Here is a 17319-nt window from a genome sequence, read left to right on the forward strand (position 1 = left end):
TGATTTTTAAAAAGCCTTTATATGCTTTGTTAGCATCTGAATCCATAATTATCCATTAATCCAGTAATAGTAATATATATCAGACATAAGAGTGACACTTGTGACTTTTCCTGTTTCACATCCAGAGTACGGTGGTCTCATATCAGAAGGTCACAACAGTTATTAAACTAAAGTTTAGTGCCAGTTTGACATGGTTACAACTTTCATCAGGTTTCCTAATATCAAGGTTCAGGACTCTGTGACCTGCACATCACACCTGAGCTGAACACAACATGTCACATCTTGGTGACTTGACCTTCTGTCCATCTGTCAATCAAAACACCTCATATGATGTTTCTCTTGATGTGACGTTTGCACTGCTTTCACCCTGGCAGGTGCAGATGTGGCCGAGGCACATTTACGCACGCACGCACACACACACACACACACACACACACGTCCTCACGCAGATCACAGCGGACAGCAGGAACACTGAGAAAAGAGAGAAAAACAGGTGAATTAAAACACAGAGTAGATAGAGTGAGTCTTAAAGCAGTGGGAGCTTAATTAGAACAATAGATGAACAAATGAGAGAGTGACAAAGAACATTAATTTCTTCTACTACCCACATTGAGTAGTTGTCAGTATTGTACTTACTTTGAACTGAAAGTGGATAAAAGCTTGTGTTCTCCAAGATGTTATATGTCTCAGTAATTGCATGCAAAGGCTGTCAATTAATGTCAAATGCAAAACAAAGACAAACACTTAGGGGACATGCTTCATTGAAGTGGTGATCAGCTCAGACATGTGGATAGCGTTAGTCCAATTCTGTGAAAACAACCAGATTATTGTTGAGGCATCCGTGCAACATACAATAAAATACATTTATATTTGATTTAACACAGATGCAACACAGCTCAGCACAAAAAAAGTACAATTTGGTAATTCTCAATGGTTTGGCTGATGTAATCAAAGACAAATGTCCCATAAACCTCCAATTTGAACCTGATATCGGGACTTCTTGACTCAAATCACCTTCAGTTTGAAGCTTGAGCCCATGTAGGGGGTTGCCGATGCTCTAAGTAATTAGTAGTGCTAGCTTACCAGAAGTAACAGAATGTCACCGTAGCACAATAGAAAAGTCAAAAGCAGCAATTTAGATGTCAGACTTGTGTGTTAGAAAGAGGTGTAATAGCCAAGAAAGCACCAACGCTGTACAAGATTTAGCCTGTTTTCATTTGTCTCCTCAGTCCGTTTGCTTGCAAGTTGCCTGATAGAGAAGATACAGACAGCCTGTTTGTTAGTGTTTCCTTTACAGTTTCTTACACACTGTAAATTCGAAATGTGTGATTCACAGCAGCAGAAAATTACAGGCCTTTTCATCTTAACAAATCATGGGAGAGAACTTATTGTCCAAAGCAGGAGGCTGATGAGAGGAGGAGAAAACAAATTTGCATTTAAACAGCTTGTTCTGTAAAGGATTCGCTCTCCACAGAAATGATTTCTGATGAGGACAAACCAAGCTCCGAGAAACTCTTTTGTAATACATTTACCTAGAGGTGCTGTACATGTAGCGTTTTGGAGCAACAATAAATTATTGTCACATTAATTGTGGCTGTTTTGATTGGTCTAATTAGCACAAACAACCGAGACCGTATTGGAGATGATTGTTAGTATTGATATTATTGGTGCCGATGATTAAAATTAATGACCATGTTTCCCCCTGAACCCTACTGGCCCTGTCATACTGCCATTTGTCTCTCTTTGAGCTGGAAGAATGGCGCCCTCTTCCTCTTTTGTGCTGCACAGAAGATTTCCTCCAAAATCTGACCTGGTTGTCAGAACCGTGTTAATTATAGAACATGTAAATATTTAATGAACAGAATACTGGCTGAGACTGATTCCACCGCAAGCGTGGAGTAATCCACTGTACTGTCTATGCAATGAGAGATTAAGTGAGAATAAAGCTGCAAAGAAGATGTCTTAAGGAAACATTTTCCACATGCATGCTCATAAATTGATGTTGTTGATTACATTTTATGACTGTTTGTTGTTTTCTCATATTTAACTGACTGACCTGGATAAGTCTGCTGCTTATTCTATATTGTTCTTACTGTCAACAAATCCCATGAAAAGACCAAAATCAATAACTACTGAAAATGTAAATCTTTAAAAACATGTCACAAATGTATAGTTAATTTTTGACTAAATAATTTCCTAAAATTGCAGGGCACATTACTCCTTGGCAAACGTTTGCTTAATCAGGAGTAAATTGTGGATTTGTTGGGGACTATTTTCAGCTGTGGATTAATACTCACATGGTAGTGAGTAATTAAAGCAGCAGGAAGGTGTATGTGGGATTGACTCCTACTCAAAGGATAAGGCTGGTGATTGTCCATATTTTCCTTATTGTCAACAAATCTCATGTGCAGAACCAAACCAACAATGAACTCATGATCTAGCAAGGATTATGTGTGTATCCAAACCCTCATATATCGTATTCCTCTGTGCCGTAGAGCCTCGCATGAATGAACCACACCGCTGCACTGGGTGACATTTTCCTTGGCCGCAAGGATTACAGTCACTTTAGTTTGTTTAGAAACAGCTCCAAAGACTAATAACAGTGCTCATTTTTCAGTCTCCAGAGAGTAGTCCTTTGCAAGGCAGGCACTGAGCATGTGCAAGAACACCGTTGCGTTTTCAGAGCTTCTCTTGTTTGTTGTGTTACACATCATGACCTCTTGATTTTGCAGCCTACTACACTTGTAAATAAGTTTCAAGTACAGTATGTGTCCCATCACTCTCTGACTGTCTAAAGGCTGTTTGACTCATGCTGGCAAAGGTGCATGCTGCTTAAAAAGCTCAAATTCATCCCCAAAGATGGCAATTTCTCTATACAATCCACTGTGAGACAAGCAGATTGTACTTCGGTTGGGATTCATCCACTATATTGTCAACATTTTGTTCCACCTCATGCCAAAAGCACTTCCTGGAGTTGAGACTTAAGGCCTGTGTAAACTGAAGTCACCTTTTTGAGTTAATGGTGCATTATTGTGTAGACAGCATTTGATAAAGGATAGACTGTGAACATGCAGGTATGCACATGGTCTGTAACGACATGCATGTGATGCTCACCTGCTACCAAGGAGCCAAGAAAACATTCCCAAAACACTACACCTGTGCAATTCTGTACTATTTACACCAGGCGTGTTGTTTATGCATTGCTGTGGCCCTTATCATCAACATGGAAACATTTTTGTTTTCAGGTAATTTCCACTCTTCAGTATTTTAGTGTTTAGCTGTTATGAGTGTAACCCCATATGTTCTTCTATTTTAGCCAGTCCACTTCAATGTTTGATGAGTTGTGTATTTAGAGAATGCACAATTTATCAAATCCAGTTGCAAGTCACTTTGCTCACTCTTATGTTTAGGCAAACACTGACTGACCTCTCAACTTTGTCCGTGTGCTTTAAACATCTGCTTCATTCACATGTCAGACACTTGCGCAAGCTGGTTGCTTAAAAAAGGTGTTATACCTATTGAAGTGAGTCTGCCTGAGTGTGTTTGCCTGAAGAGGACTAGAGGTTCTAATTCCTGCCTGTGATTCGGTCATGACTTTGCGCTCCACGTTCTCTCACTTGTGTCTCATTCCTCGTCTCCCTCTTAGCATCCTGTGTTATACAAAAAGCCCTTAACGCATCCTCCGCGCAACTTAAAAAGCAGCACTGCTGAAGAATACTGATTTTGATAGATTATATGGCAGGGAACTGGTATACAAAAAGATTATGAATGGGAGGTAAATGAAGCACTTGGTGATAGAGATTCATTTGAAGTGCTATTTGGGTTTTCTTATTAAGTGTGTATCTTGGAGATTGGGCTCTTCTTTGGCTGACGTGTCTCGATATTCAAATTAAGGCCTTTTGTTCACGTTGAGTATCCCAGTCTCTCTTTCCATCTGATGGAATGAACTGCAAAATGAAATTAGTGGACTGATTCAGTCAAACAGCGTGTCAAAAAAAAAAGTAAAGCGTTCGTGTACATGTGAGTCTGTTTGAAATCTTTTTATTCCAGATCACCCGAGGCGTCGTCATAGGAGCTTCTTCCTTCTATAAGATTCATTGGAAGTTCACCCACAATGTTACATTAACACCATTCTTTTGTGACTTCAAATGGGATTATTGATCTCGTTGTGCAGAAGAATCACTACTTGATTGGGAAATAATTCACCCCCTTCTTCTTCTATAGAGAAGCATCATAAACACCAAAACATCACACTCAGTTTGTTTGACAGAGTGTGTTTGAATGCAAGCTTGTGTGTGTATGTGTGTGTGTGTGTGTGTGTGTGTGTGATGCCTGGTTATATCCACACACCTGTATTTGAGACAGAATATAATGTGTGTTACTTCAACAACATAGTGACTTAAATCAGGATCATTTCTAAAGGGAATATTGTATCAAATGCTCAACAGTGACTTTACAGTGAACTTATACTTTCCATAATGTACAGTAATCCTTGCAATGTGAACTTTAGTTGTGTTAATTGGTTTGGTATCCCTCTAAAATATAATTGCAGCGATTCGGATTGATTACATTCTTTTAAAACGACGCCATCCGTGTCCTCTTGGTCTCATTGGAAACAAGGCATATTAACTCACTCTATTTTTAGTTTGTATTGCCATTTTACGTCTTTTAAATTAATGTAAACAGATTTGTTTTTAAAAAACACACTAATGACAGCATCACCAGTGACGTTCACATGAAGAGAGGCAGTGACTTGCGCTAAAACGGAGCGCAGCTCTGACGCGTTTTCTGGCGCACACAGATATAAGACCCGCCGCGCACCAAAAGCCCAGAAGAGCAGAAGAGACGCCACAGGACAGCGCACAAATCTCCCTCGAACCATCTGGGAATTGTAAGTATCTTGATATTTCATTTACAAAAGCATGACTCGAAATTAGTTATTTAAAGTCTCTCAGTGTGACTTTTGACTTTTCTTTCTGCTGCAGTTGCAATAGTAGTAATTATTGGAGCTTTATCACTAATATGTTTGTATGTTTTTTTTCTCCGATCAACTAGAACATTATTCTTCAGCAACGACTTGAAAGCTTTTGCAGTGATAAATCTGAGCTAAATGAACAGTACTCATTCTTAGAGTTGAGTAGGGAAAAAAGCTCATAAAAAATTAAGTGTCCAAACAAGGGGTCTCACAGTTGCTCCTTCACTGTTCCTCAGATGCATCCTAACTTAGTGAGCTGGCTGGGGACTCTGGGGTTCCTGCTGTGGGCGCTGCTCTGCCTGGGCACCTTGACGGAGGGATACCCGGTGAAACCGGAGAACCCTGGGGAGGACGCCCCGGCGGAGGAGCTGGCCAAGTACTACTCAGCCCTGAGACACTACATCAACCTCATCACAAGACAGAGGTAGGCGGACTAATTACACCTCTGCAGCAATAGAATAGAATAGAAGCTGATTCACAGAGCTGGAGTTCATTTGATTTCAGGTCTAATTTGATTTCAGTATACCAGAGATATACTTTTTGTCATATCTCACATGTGCTTTATTCTATCATTCCAATTTGTCATGACTTTGTAATCACTTGGTTTCTAATGACGTCATATCATTGTTTTCTGTTTCTGTTGTAATTAGTGCTTTTTAAATATACCAATATATTGGGTTTCCTGGGGGACCCCAGTAAAAAAGCATCCAGTTCTGCCTATGCAGTTTTAATAGATGGAACTATTTACTGAGTTGATGTTTGCCATGGGTCCTAATTTAAAGTATCACACACTATCAGGGGGGTGTAGAGACACTCTATCAATCATTTTGAAGGCTTTGTGTAAAGATTGTACTTGGGATAAAAGCTGCAAATTTCATTTTACACAATATGCAAATTAACTATAACTTTCCCAAAATAATAATAATCTGTTTTTTTTCACATATGATATTAATTATATAACTAATAATGTTTTGAGAAGAAATGAGTTAGCATTTTTGCTTTGATGGTTGTTTCTTACAATAGTTTATTCCCCAGACGGTTGTCCTTGTATGATAAATATGTTGGTAGGATGAGGCTTAATTCTCCACATTTATAATCATGGTATATAAAGAGATTACTGCATACTATCGGATAAAAAAGGCTTGTAATTTCAGCAGTGCTGCAGTATATTCTTCATGTTTAAACCATTATCTCCCCTAATAGCTAAACACCGCACCAATTCCACATTTTGCTAAGCAGGAATGCAGTATTTTAATTTTGGTGGATTGTTTATCCTCATAGGTGCCACAGAAAAATAATATATAAAGTATGAAAAATTAATTTTCTTCTGTTTCTGCTATCATCTAACTAGACAATAATAGGAAACTTTCTCTGACAGGCGTTTTCTGTTATGGGCATATCTGTAAATACAGCAACAAAATGGGTTTTCAAAGAAACAGAAACGGGGAGCATATCAATAAGTCCACCTGGAGTTTTGCCTGTTGGAGCTGCCAGTCTGAATCATGCAGGTCTGGCTGCAGCTTTTCCTAAATGATACTCTCTCACACACCTCACAGAGCAGGGCACACCCGCTGCCCATTCACCACCTGTGAAAAAAAAAAAAAAAAAAAAACCTGAGGTGAAATAACTGTCATGGTCAGCATGACATGTCAAATTACCCCCAGTTTTCAGCTTTCTTCTGAATGTCAGGGGCTGGGATGCCGCTGCAGGCATTTAGACACCCATGGGGAGAAGCGCGCCGGCACAGCTTATCATCTGAGGAGCAGAAAAGGAAATATGACCACCTGGGATGCAACTCCTGTCTTCACCCGCTGAGTCTGTGTCTGACTGTGTTCAGTTTTCACTGAGCTTATAATTGGACTTATGACATGAGAACATGCAGAGTAATAGGGCACTGTCATTTATTGCTCTGTCTTCAATTCAGCACCAAGGCTCTTTGATCTTTTTTTCATTTGACAACCAAAAAGTCTAAGTCTCTTCAGATTGATAAATCATAAATCATCATCTGTCTGTGTGTGTGTGTGTGTGTGTGTGTGTGTGTGTGTGTGTGTGTGTGTCTCACTTTGTGTGTCTCAGGTATGGGAAGAGGTCCAGTCCTGAGATCCTGGACACACTGGTCTCAGAACTGCTGATGAAGGAAAGCACAGACGCTCTTCCACAGTCAAGGTGTGTGTGTGTGTGTGTGTGTGTGTGTGTGTGTGTGTTACTCTGAGCGCTATACATTGCTATAACTCTTGCAGGAAGCTGACCTTCAACTTTGCTCCTCTCTCCTCAGATATGACCCATCATTGTGGTGATGTCATCAGTGTTCACTTCATACCCTCCTACGCCCAAAGACCACCCTGCCTCTGCCCTTTTACCTCGATGAGCCGCCACGTATACTCAACCCCTCCTCCTTACCCATCAGCTACAGTCAAGACTGCTTCTAGTATGTGCCATAAATTGTAAATAGTTTATTCAAAGCCGCCATCTGTGAATCATACAAGTAAAGAGGGGGAGGGGCATGTTGATTGTATTGTATAATTGTGCTATTAAAGATTCATTGTTTGAACAAAATGTATTTCTTGGCATCTGTTTGAAAGGCTGTCAATTTTAATTGGTTTTGAGGTATTTGGTTTTGTACATATTGCAGTCAGGGTGTGAGTTCACTACACTCAGGGAAACATGCCAAAGCAGTGGAGCAATACAGGATATATTCTACATGACGAGTTATTTGAGATAAGTCACCCAACTGTCAGATTAGAGAGAACATTGGTCTTGAATGCACTTATAATGTTAAAATGTTTCTTAAAATAGTCTCTAGGCACTGTTTGGTTCATGTCTCTCCGTGATGAGATCAAGTTTGAACTTGCTGTGCCACACCTTGCCTCCCAGCTGCAACCCACGGCTGTACCCAGCGGTTATATAGCTCTATGAGACTGGATAATGGAGCAAGTGCATGAAAAGAACATTTGAACTGGGCCTAACAAGCATGAATGGTCCGGTGAAAAGCTCATACAGTCAGAAAACATCAGTCAATTTGAGGCTGCCAATTGGGTAGCTAATGGCGCTCTCTTGTGGCCATAAGGATGAGTACCTACTCTGAAACTAAATGAAGGGAAAAATGGCATTGCCACGGGCATTATTGCAATTATACGAGTGGTTAGCCTACCGCAGCTTGACATCACATCAGCCCCACAAAGCACAAATCAGTTCAGTTAAGAGGCTCTGCAGACACACAGTCTGCAATGGAAATGAGATACCCCCCACCCCAAAGGATGAAAAAACATTCAGAGGAGGACCGGGTGAATTCTTGGTAGTCATGCAGACGTTCAACATTTTTGGAACAGGTATAGAGTGTGAAACAAGCGGGCCATTTATTCTAGTGGTAACACCTGGTCATTCCCGACGCTCATTTCCATGTGAAGTGATGAATTGGAGATCTGAAATATTCACCGCCTCCTCGCTCTCTGTCTCCCTCCTTCTCCCAGCTAAAGGCTTGGAATCTCCGTGGAGACCAGATAAAAGTAGATGAGAAATGAATGTGCATGTATGTGTCTGGTAAAGAAAAAAAAAAGTAGATTAATGTGGAATAGAACTCATCAGCCTCATCAAATCCAATTCGTGGTTGTTAATCTGAAAAAAGAACCTCTTTCTCCTAGATTTTAGTCACACTGTTACCTGTCACACATGGTTAGCGCAGACATTAATAAAATATTACTGTTATGTAATTATCTATCACAACTAGAGTGATCTATGTTACTGAAAGTGAATAGTGACCGTTCTGTGCTTGAATTTTCTCTTGGTATCAATATAAATACATTATAAAATAGTATTTTGTCACAAATGAGTCAACAAAGGTTTTAATACGTAAAATATCTTATAATAATGGTAATAATGATAATATGAGTTATGCTTCTCTTAGACTATGGAATTATAGCTCCTTAGTTATACTTTTCTTTAATATCCACATAATATGCATTTGAAATTATGCTGTAATGTATTTGTGTGAATAAACGACGGTGTAACTTTGTATGAAAATACTATACGTTACAATATATTCACTTTGCGAGGGTTGAACCTCAGCTGCCATTGGTCTGTGTTGCGTGACGTCAGCAGAAGAGGCGGGGCGTGTCGGTTTGATTGGCATCTTGTTCTCTGGTAGTCTGCTGCGGGACCAGGACAGACAGCTGAGGGGGGTCTGAATGTCCAACCGGGACGGTCGGTGGACTACCGCGAACTCACACACACGATTCACAGGTAAGTCACGGCTCGTGATCATATTCGTGCTTTGAAGATTTTGAATTCATTCATCCCCTGGCATTGAAATGAAAGACAAAGACACTTTGCCGTGTTTGAGGTGCAGTAGAGTTTGACAGAGGGGAAGCTTTGCCCCCCTCTAGAGCCCGCTATGCTTTGAGAACAGGCTTTATTGAGACAGATATCAGTTGGCGTCTGGTGCCTATTGTGGAGTCAGACGCGTCCTTCCCCTTTTCCTGCATATGATGAGGAAGGATACAGCGGATGGGTTGTAGTCGTAAATGCGCGCACGCCACAATGGCTGGGATGGGTAACAAAAAATGGCCGCACGTGTGGCGAGATCGGTGTGAATGTACAGTTGTCTGGTCAGCCAAAACGGCGCAACCGTTTGGCACGGATCTGGCGCACGGTTCAGGCGCACGGATCCAGCGCACGGATGTGGCCGTGCGTCAGAACCGTAGCGTGGACCCATGACTGGGAAGACAAGAGGAAAGAGCTGCAGGTTATAGTGCTGACAGGATGAGAAGGTTGGAACGCGCCACCGTGCCGAAATGACAGACTGCGATATCTACCAGCAAAGGGTGGTGGGCTTGAGGAACGACACATAGAGCGCGCTTTTATATTTCATCAAGTCACGTAGGGTAACATCTGCGCCAGGGAGATCATTGTTCCATATGTTGTTTTCTGGAAAAAAAACAAAAACTTTCACAACAAATATTACCATCGCATTGTTTGTACTGAGCTGATGTTGAATGAAAAGAGACCGGTGTCTTGGCACAAGCTGGTCGACCGGAGGTGCAGCCAGACGGTCCTATCGATTTATTTTTTTTGTCCTCCACTGAGATGTACGAGTGCGCCATCCAATAATGTACTAACACGATGTCAGAAGCAGTGTATGTGAGCACTTAATCGAAACATGAAACCTCCTACTTATCGCAGCAGACCACAACTCTCAATGAATCTTGGGACTTCCTTGCTCAGATGAGCGCAGGGTCACTTGGCAAGGTTTATAAGCTGTTTAGCCTCGTGCACGTGATGGGGGAAGCCCATGGACATACGCAACATCCCTGGGGATCCTTTCCTGGGAAGGCTATGGGCCACCAGACCACTGAGAGTGGCAGCCTAGATCTTGTTGCATCTAAACCAGAGTTTATGGGTCTTCACCTCTTCCTTTCTTCTAATAGAGCCTAATCAGATTACTTGAATCTAATAGGTTGAACAAACAGAGGAAGGGAAGGAGACGAAGACAGTTTAGTGCATTAGAGTAAATCTGGAATCTCTGGGCAGGGATATCCAGTAAGTCAGGATCCAGGATGACCTTTATTGTTCTGCTGAAGTAGGTGGAATAAAGTCAGATTTCTCCAGCCCTCATATGCATATTCTTTCCCGTCAGCAGGGCAGAAGAGAACACGAATTTCAAGTTAAGTGCATGTTCCCCATGTTGGAACATATGAGAGCTGTCAGTGAGTCATTCAGACACTAAATCCAAAACTCAGAGGCCTCTACTTTTCCATTATTAATACACGGCTATGGGAGCGATAATACAGAAAAGGGAGGAAGGGTGTAGATAGAGAAGACACACACACACACACACACACACACACACACACACACACACACACACACACACACACACACACACACACACACAACTGGAGTGACTCAAGCCTCCCAGCTATGAACAACACATGGCTGTTATCAACACACCTACAATCAACCCTTCCTGCCCTGCACCTCCCTACTGTTAACACACAGCTAACCCCATAACAGTTATCATGAGCTAATTGCAATTCTGTCAGGAAAACACACAACCACAACCCATACTGAGAAGAACAGCATTTTGAAATGTTCATGTGAATTGCTACCAGGAAAATGAAGGCAACCCGTCTTTGACTGTTTTTGCTGCAGCCCATAGTGCTGATTCACCAGATTCCATCCATCACTAAGGTCTTAAAGGGGCATACCACTGCAGATAAACAATAAAAGTATCCATGCACCATTGGGCAGGTTGGTTTTGCATAGGAAACGCCACCTTCTGTCTACCAGCTACCCAATCTGTGATGCAAAGCTCTTAAAAAAAACTCCACAAAGGACAAAGTGCTAAAGATGGGAAAGGGTGACATAATAAGCTGAAAACTGACAGCTGAAAATGTACCTACACTGAAATCTAATGAGGTCATCATGTAAGCATACCAGATCAATGTCTTCTTCAATTTTTACTGGAGCAGCCCCAGATAGCAGGATACCACAGGTTATAGCTCCTTGGTTTGACTCAGGATATACAGTACATGTGTTTGTCTTGCCAATATTCAAAAATATAACAAGATAAACCTAGAAAAGGGCATTTGGTGAGCAGTTCTTTTTCCTTTCTGTCTTCCTCATATCAGAATTGTATCATCCAGCATCACACAACATCAATTTTTCAGATTTTTAAACTTTGCAGTCATGTTAAATGCTGTTGCATCACTTCACCATCCCCCCCTCTTTTCCTTAATACTAATGATCAGTAGCAGGAGGCTGGGAAGGGAGAGACTGAGAAGCAAGTGAGGCCATGTGGCAGTTAGATTATGTCATGAGGTGCTCATTATTAAGATCTCTGCGGGTTCAGTGCCTGAGGCTTTTGATGAGCTGCGGACGGCCATGTAATTATATCATCCCAAGCTTCGTGGCAAAGCACAGACATCCCACCAGCTGTAACATCACCGAGGAGGGGGGAATGAGGTCATTTTTGGTGATGCGGAATAGAAAGTGCACCGATGCAGCAGTTGATGTCTTTGTGTGAAATGGTAGCAATTTTGGTTGCGGTGTCAGGTGAAGAGTATAGAGGTGAGCATGAATCAGCAGAAAGGTGGATGGAACTGCATTGTCATCACTTGTGGTGATGAAAACTCTCTAGGATTTGGGGAGATTGAGCTGATTTCATCAACTCTTTGTAGACAGCAGCACCAGCAACTTCAATAAAAGAGTGATAACTTGTTTAAAAAAAAAGCAGTCATGATTAATATTATGCTGATATTGATCTGCTAAGATGTCTATCTTGTGGGTAGCAGTGTAATCCTCTTATTGAGCGGCTGTGTTAACACATAGAGTGACCTACATAGGGTTTGTTTGGAGGCAGAGGGTGACGGAGATGGTTAGGTGGAGAGGGGGTTAGTCATCTGAATAGCCAGTCATTGCACATTCTTCCTTGAATATCTTGTGCCTACTAGCACTCGCTACCAAACTGGAGACATACAGCGAGAGTGCTGCCTTAGTAATTGCTCTTTGCTACCCTTGGAGTCAGCCAATGCAGCGACATCTGGACTCCCAGGCAGGACTGAGCTCACTGGCCTCCTTTGTGATTCTCAAGTCAGTGAGAAGAACTGAGAGTGACGGCTGCTCTCAGAGCCCCGTCGCCTCCGGCTCTGTGGTGCACAGGAGGGCAGAGAATAAAGGTGGAGAGAATATCTAGACATGAATGGTTCCTGCAGGATGGATGCCTTATGGACTCTGTGTGTGTGTAGTTGTGTTTCATGACCCCGAGGGATGTGGCATTGTGCTCCAACCCGAGACTATAAAGTCACAAAATGTGCTACCGACTCAGGGGTAGAGTGAGATTCCCTGCTAGTATGACAAGAAATGCGAGAATTAAAACTACACTGCCCGCTGATGTTTGTTTGCGCTTTTCATAGCGTGCACACATGCACACACGTTTACATGCCTGAGACAGCAATGATGTTTTGTACAAAAACAAACCCTCTGATCCCCCATAATCCCTCTCCCATGAGCTGTCCATCATCTCACTGCTTGGCAACCGGGGGGTACTCTGAGGGCTTCTGTTGGCTCATCCTCTCCTACAGACCAGCCAATGGTGGCCTGTTTTGCAAGTGACCACTTCCTGGGATTTTTTCCCCTCTGTCCCAGCAGAAAGAAAGAGGTAGAGGACAGTGAGGTAGTAAGAGGACATTATGAGAGTCCGGCACATGCTCAGTGTTATAATTGAATTGTGTGTTGTAACCCAGTTCCTAGTCCTTGAGGTGACCTGCAAATAAGTGCACACACAAACTCTCCACATCTATTCTATGTAATGCAAATTCCCAAAATGCATTCATGGATATTCTGATAAAACAAAAATGTTCTATTTTAGTGCAACTCTAACCAGAAGAACTACGGTTACCTGGTAGTTTCTAGAAACACATCACAAAGGTTTCCACACGACCACTCCCACCACTCTTTTATCTCTCCAAGACTTTCTCATCAGCTCTCTCTCCTCTCCTCATCCTGCCAAGACCTGAGAGGCTTTTCCTATAACTCCATCTTATCTGTAAGGATTCTTCTCTTTTTCTCTTTGCCTTCATGACTCCTAATCTATCCCTTATTCTTGTGCTCTAAATCTCTTCCCCAGCTCCTCTAAAAATTCTCCCACTCCCTCTGCCCCTTTTTATACATTCCTCTCAAATCAGGTTGCAACCTTTCCCATCTTTTTTTCTGCACAGCTTTTCATCTCCTCTGCTCGCTCCTCCTTCCTGTTCGGACCTTTGATTGGCCCAGCCCGGCTCCTGCTCCTGCTCCTGCTCTTTGGTGCGGATGATTTGGCGAGGAATTGTCCCAGTGGCTTTTCCTCCATTAACATTCTTCCAAGGGATATCTTTCACTTCCAATGAGCGTGCCGAGCCTGATTGTAATCTGTGTTGCGTAATGAATCGACCTCTCACTCTCCCCCTTCCTCTTTCTTTCTGTCACACAATGAAGGACCAATTAGCTCCAGCATGATGTGTGAAAAGACTTCTGTACAGCGAAAAGGGATAACAGCAAACCAATGATGAGTAGACTTCTCTAGTGTGTTGTAATCACCTTTACAAAGTGTGTTTTGACACTTGGAAACCATTCTGATCGGGCAGGGGAGAACATGTTGGTATGACCCAGACTAGAGAGGAGCTTAAGGTCAAAGGTCAAGTGTGTTGTGTGATCTCATCCTGAGTGGGAGAGAGAAATATTCTTTATTTTGGGATACTTGAGATGAACAGAGCGCAGAATGAGCATGTAGAAGCTCTGGCTTTTATGAGACAACCTTTTTAACCACCAAACTCTCCTCTCACTGCTCAGGACGAGAGAAAGTGGCCAAAAGAAATGAAGCATAGAGGAGTGTAATCTATTGTTTTGTGGGTGAGTGCAGGCATCAATTATTTGTAATCATAGTATTTCATTGTTTTTTTTTGCTGGCATGCATTGTTCCAATGGTCCATTTCACAATGGCCATTCAGAGCAGCATGAATGGGTTTAGCACCACCAGACTTTGCAGTTCTATCATACGGATATTGTTTTAAACATCATACAGTAGTGATGGGGTTGTTGCCGGGGGCGACTCTTTGTCCTTATTCAGAAGAGATGAAGAAATGGCCTTTAGAAAATGTGGTTTTGGGGGATAATGCTGATACCAGAATAATTTTGATTACTTGAGATGAACTGTTCATTCTTGACCTCAACTCAACCCAAGGTCCACTTACTGTACTTGCTTGTTGTGGAGCTTTCGACTGCCTCTCACGAACCTCCAGAACAAGCTAGTAAGTGGACCTTGAATTGAGATTGTTTTGTCAACTAATTCTGGTAATTGGTTATTAATTCTCTGTTGTTTTTTGTTTTTTTTTTGGCTGATTATATTTTATTTTTATTATATAGACACATGAACACACATCTTCACCAAGAATGCATCCATTTAAATTTGAGGTTAAATTTGTTTTTTTTTGATTTTTTGTTAAAATTTTCTTTTTCTGTCATCTCAAGTCCTGCAGAGTATCACAGTACAAACATATTTCACTACTAAACATTGTAATAAGAAGAAGAAAGTCTGTTTCTAAATGAACTAAACCACTGTCTTCTGCATTATGCACTCAATCTGCAAATGTACAGTGATACAGTAGCCAATAATACTACCTTCCAATACAGTCAACATGATATACACAGATAGTGCGTGTATGCACGCGCGTGCAAGACTGCAAGTCAAAGTTAGCAGAAAGTCATTCTGGGAATGATTGCATACTGCTTTGTCATTACTTTCAGAGAATAGTGGCTATATTACTACGTTTGTGGCACGTTGCCAGCTGATGATGAAGGCATACTTGAATAGCCAAGGAAAATGAATCGTCCTGGATGACTCTCTGTTTCGTTCTGAACAAACAACGGCCTCAGTCTGCAGACGAGACTCCTATCTTGCGAGAGGCAGGGATGACATAGATGGATGAAATAGATAATTCACAGGGAAAAAAGAAGTCAATGAATGTGTGAGGAATAAGCACAAGTCTGTATGAGTGTACGTGTGTGTGTGTGTGTGTGTGTGTATGGAATAATGAAAACCGGTATGCAGGAATGCAAGTGGAACTGAATATTCATCCCCATAAGGATAAGCCTCACAAACTTTCAAACACTTCTCTTCTTCTCTCTCTCCAGGTCGTCACAGTCGACTGATGAGCAGCCAGTAGGACGCGGGTTGGGCTACACCGACTGGCACAGGTAAACACGACTTCCTCCCTGCCTCTACCTCGGTCCTGACACACTGGAGACATTTAGGGGGAAATGTTTCTTGCATGCTGACATGATTTTGTCAGTTTGGTGTGAGAACTGCCAGCCTTTGAAGCGAGGATGTTCTCTTGCTGCTGCTAAAAAAAAAAGCCTCACTTTCAAAGAAGTGAGGGAGCAGCTGGTTTTTCTATTCGTGCATATACTGTATGTCCATGTGGATTACAATGTTAATAATTCATTCTCTGCACTTCAAGGGCCATACTAATATTAATCTGCAAACAGTGAATTTCGAAATTTCAAGGTTTTTATATGACAAAGATCTGTACATATTCACTTAATGCCTATGAATAATACCTGATCTGTGGCATTATTGGCCCTTGGGTACAATTATATTTTTGTCAGTGTAAATATGAGTCTGATGTCTAATATTTGTCAGATTTCTTACCCATACAAACTTCTCTAGCCTTTAAAAATACCAGTGTGCTTTTACTGTGTGCTATGTACATGCAGAGATTGGCTTATTGCTGAAAAATAAAGCAGTTCTTTTAGTAAAATATGGCACAATCTTAATTTTGCTGATGATACACTTGGAGCTTGGGCATCAAATGTTTTCCTTAAAATCTGTCACGTTGTGACATCCCATGATGCTTTGTTATAGCCTCTGTTTTCTCCTCACACAGCTGCTCTGCCTCAGTCAAGCTCTGTGTGAAATCTCATCTTCTTACTTTCTAAAGAGAATCAATTAAGTCGACATTTTAGAGGAAAAACTCATGATCAAGAAACTGAACTGCCATTAGTTCTTTCTGTAGGCCATTTATGTTACTTTCAGTTTACTGAAATGTAGTTTCCATACTGATGACCAAAAAGGCTTCACACTTGGGTCAGAGGCAGTGGAAGTGATTCAGTGTGTTGCGAAAGGCAATTTGAACCACTCCCAAACCAGGCGATGTATCGTACTGCGCTGATAGCCGTGTAGAGATGTTTGGACGCCGGATATGGTGAGAGAGGGAGTGAGAGATTCTGTAATCCCGTGCTTTGGTGGCTGGATTAAAATCCTACGTCCTGAGGTGGGGGAGGGGTTGACTGGTCGTGTTAAGGATGGGTTGGAGGGAGAAGGGGCGGGGCTGGGCGGGGCGGGGCGGGGCGGATTAAAGCCTACAGATCTGCTCCCAGCACAGCTGTGTCAGGGTGGGAGGGGTTTAATGGATGCTAAAGAGGAGGAGCCTGTTTAAAGTGACTCTGATGCCTTTTTTTTTTTGGCTTTTCCTCTGACAGCTTTGGTATTGAATATGCAAGAGGGATGACCAAAGAATCTCAGCTGAGCATAAGCAGTTGCGTTATGTAATATTGTAGCTGCAAAGTGAAGGCCATTAACAGAGACTTTAGGGTTCTCTGCGCTAACAGCATGGCTCTGGTCAGCCGGTCAGTCCACTCCTTTGGTCAAAACCGAAAGATCTCAACAATTATCAAGTGCCACCAACAGGTCAAAGTTTTCTCTTATCCAGTGAAATATCTAAATACTGGATGGATTGACACAACATTTGGTACAGACATTCATGTTCACCACAGGATTAATTGTTATAACTTTGTTTATATCTTTTTAATTT

At 41.8% G+C, this 17319-nt stretch overlaps 2 protein-coding genes and 1 long non-coding RNA gene across 6 annotated transcripts in view; 2 read left to right on the forward strand and 1 right to left on the reverse strand.

Annotated features, from left to right (window-relative positions):
• Positions 1-10228, reverse strand: LOC122969892. Its single transcript, XR_006399109.1, has 4 exons — positions 10145-10228; positions 6442-6561; positions 637-807; positions 1-471 (listed from the first exon to the last, which is right to left on the reverse strand). It is a non-coding gene; the product is annotated as an uncharacterized LOC122969892 (long non-coding RNA).
• On the forward strand, positions 4328-7531 carry npy (neuropeptide Y). Its single transcript, XM_044335912.1, has 4 exons — positions 4328-4891; positions 5212-5399; positions 7052-7141; positions 7251-7531. Exons 2-4 carry the CDS (start codon positions 5212-5214, stop codon positions 7270-7272), a joined length of 300 nt encoding a protein of 99 aa, XP_044191847.1. The 5' UTR covers positions 4328-4891; the 3' UTR covers positions 7273-7531.
• The window catches only part of pals2b (protein associated with LIN7 2, MAGUK p55 family member b), a 21388-nt gene continuing 13181 nt past the window's right edge, over positions 9113-17319 (forward strand). For all 4 annotated transcript variants that reach the window (XM_044335907.1, XM_044335908.1, XM_044335910.1 and 1 more), the window contains exons 1-2: positions 9113-9214; positions 15641-15703. The gene's annotated coding sequence lies outside the window, so the exon portion shown is untranslated. The remainder of the gene's footprint in view (positions 9215-15640; positions 15704-17319) is intronic.

Source organism: Thunnus albacares, chromosome 19 (genome assembly GCF_914725855.1).
Source record: "Thunnus albacares chromosome 19, fThuAlb1.1, whole genome shotgun sequence".
Lineage (NCBI taxonomy): Eukaryota > Metazoa > Chordata > Actinopteri > Scombriformes > Scombridae > Thunnus > Thunnus albacares.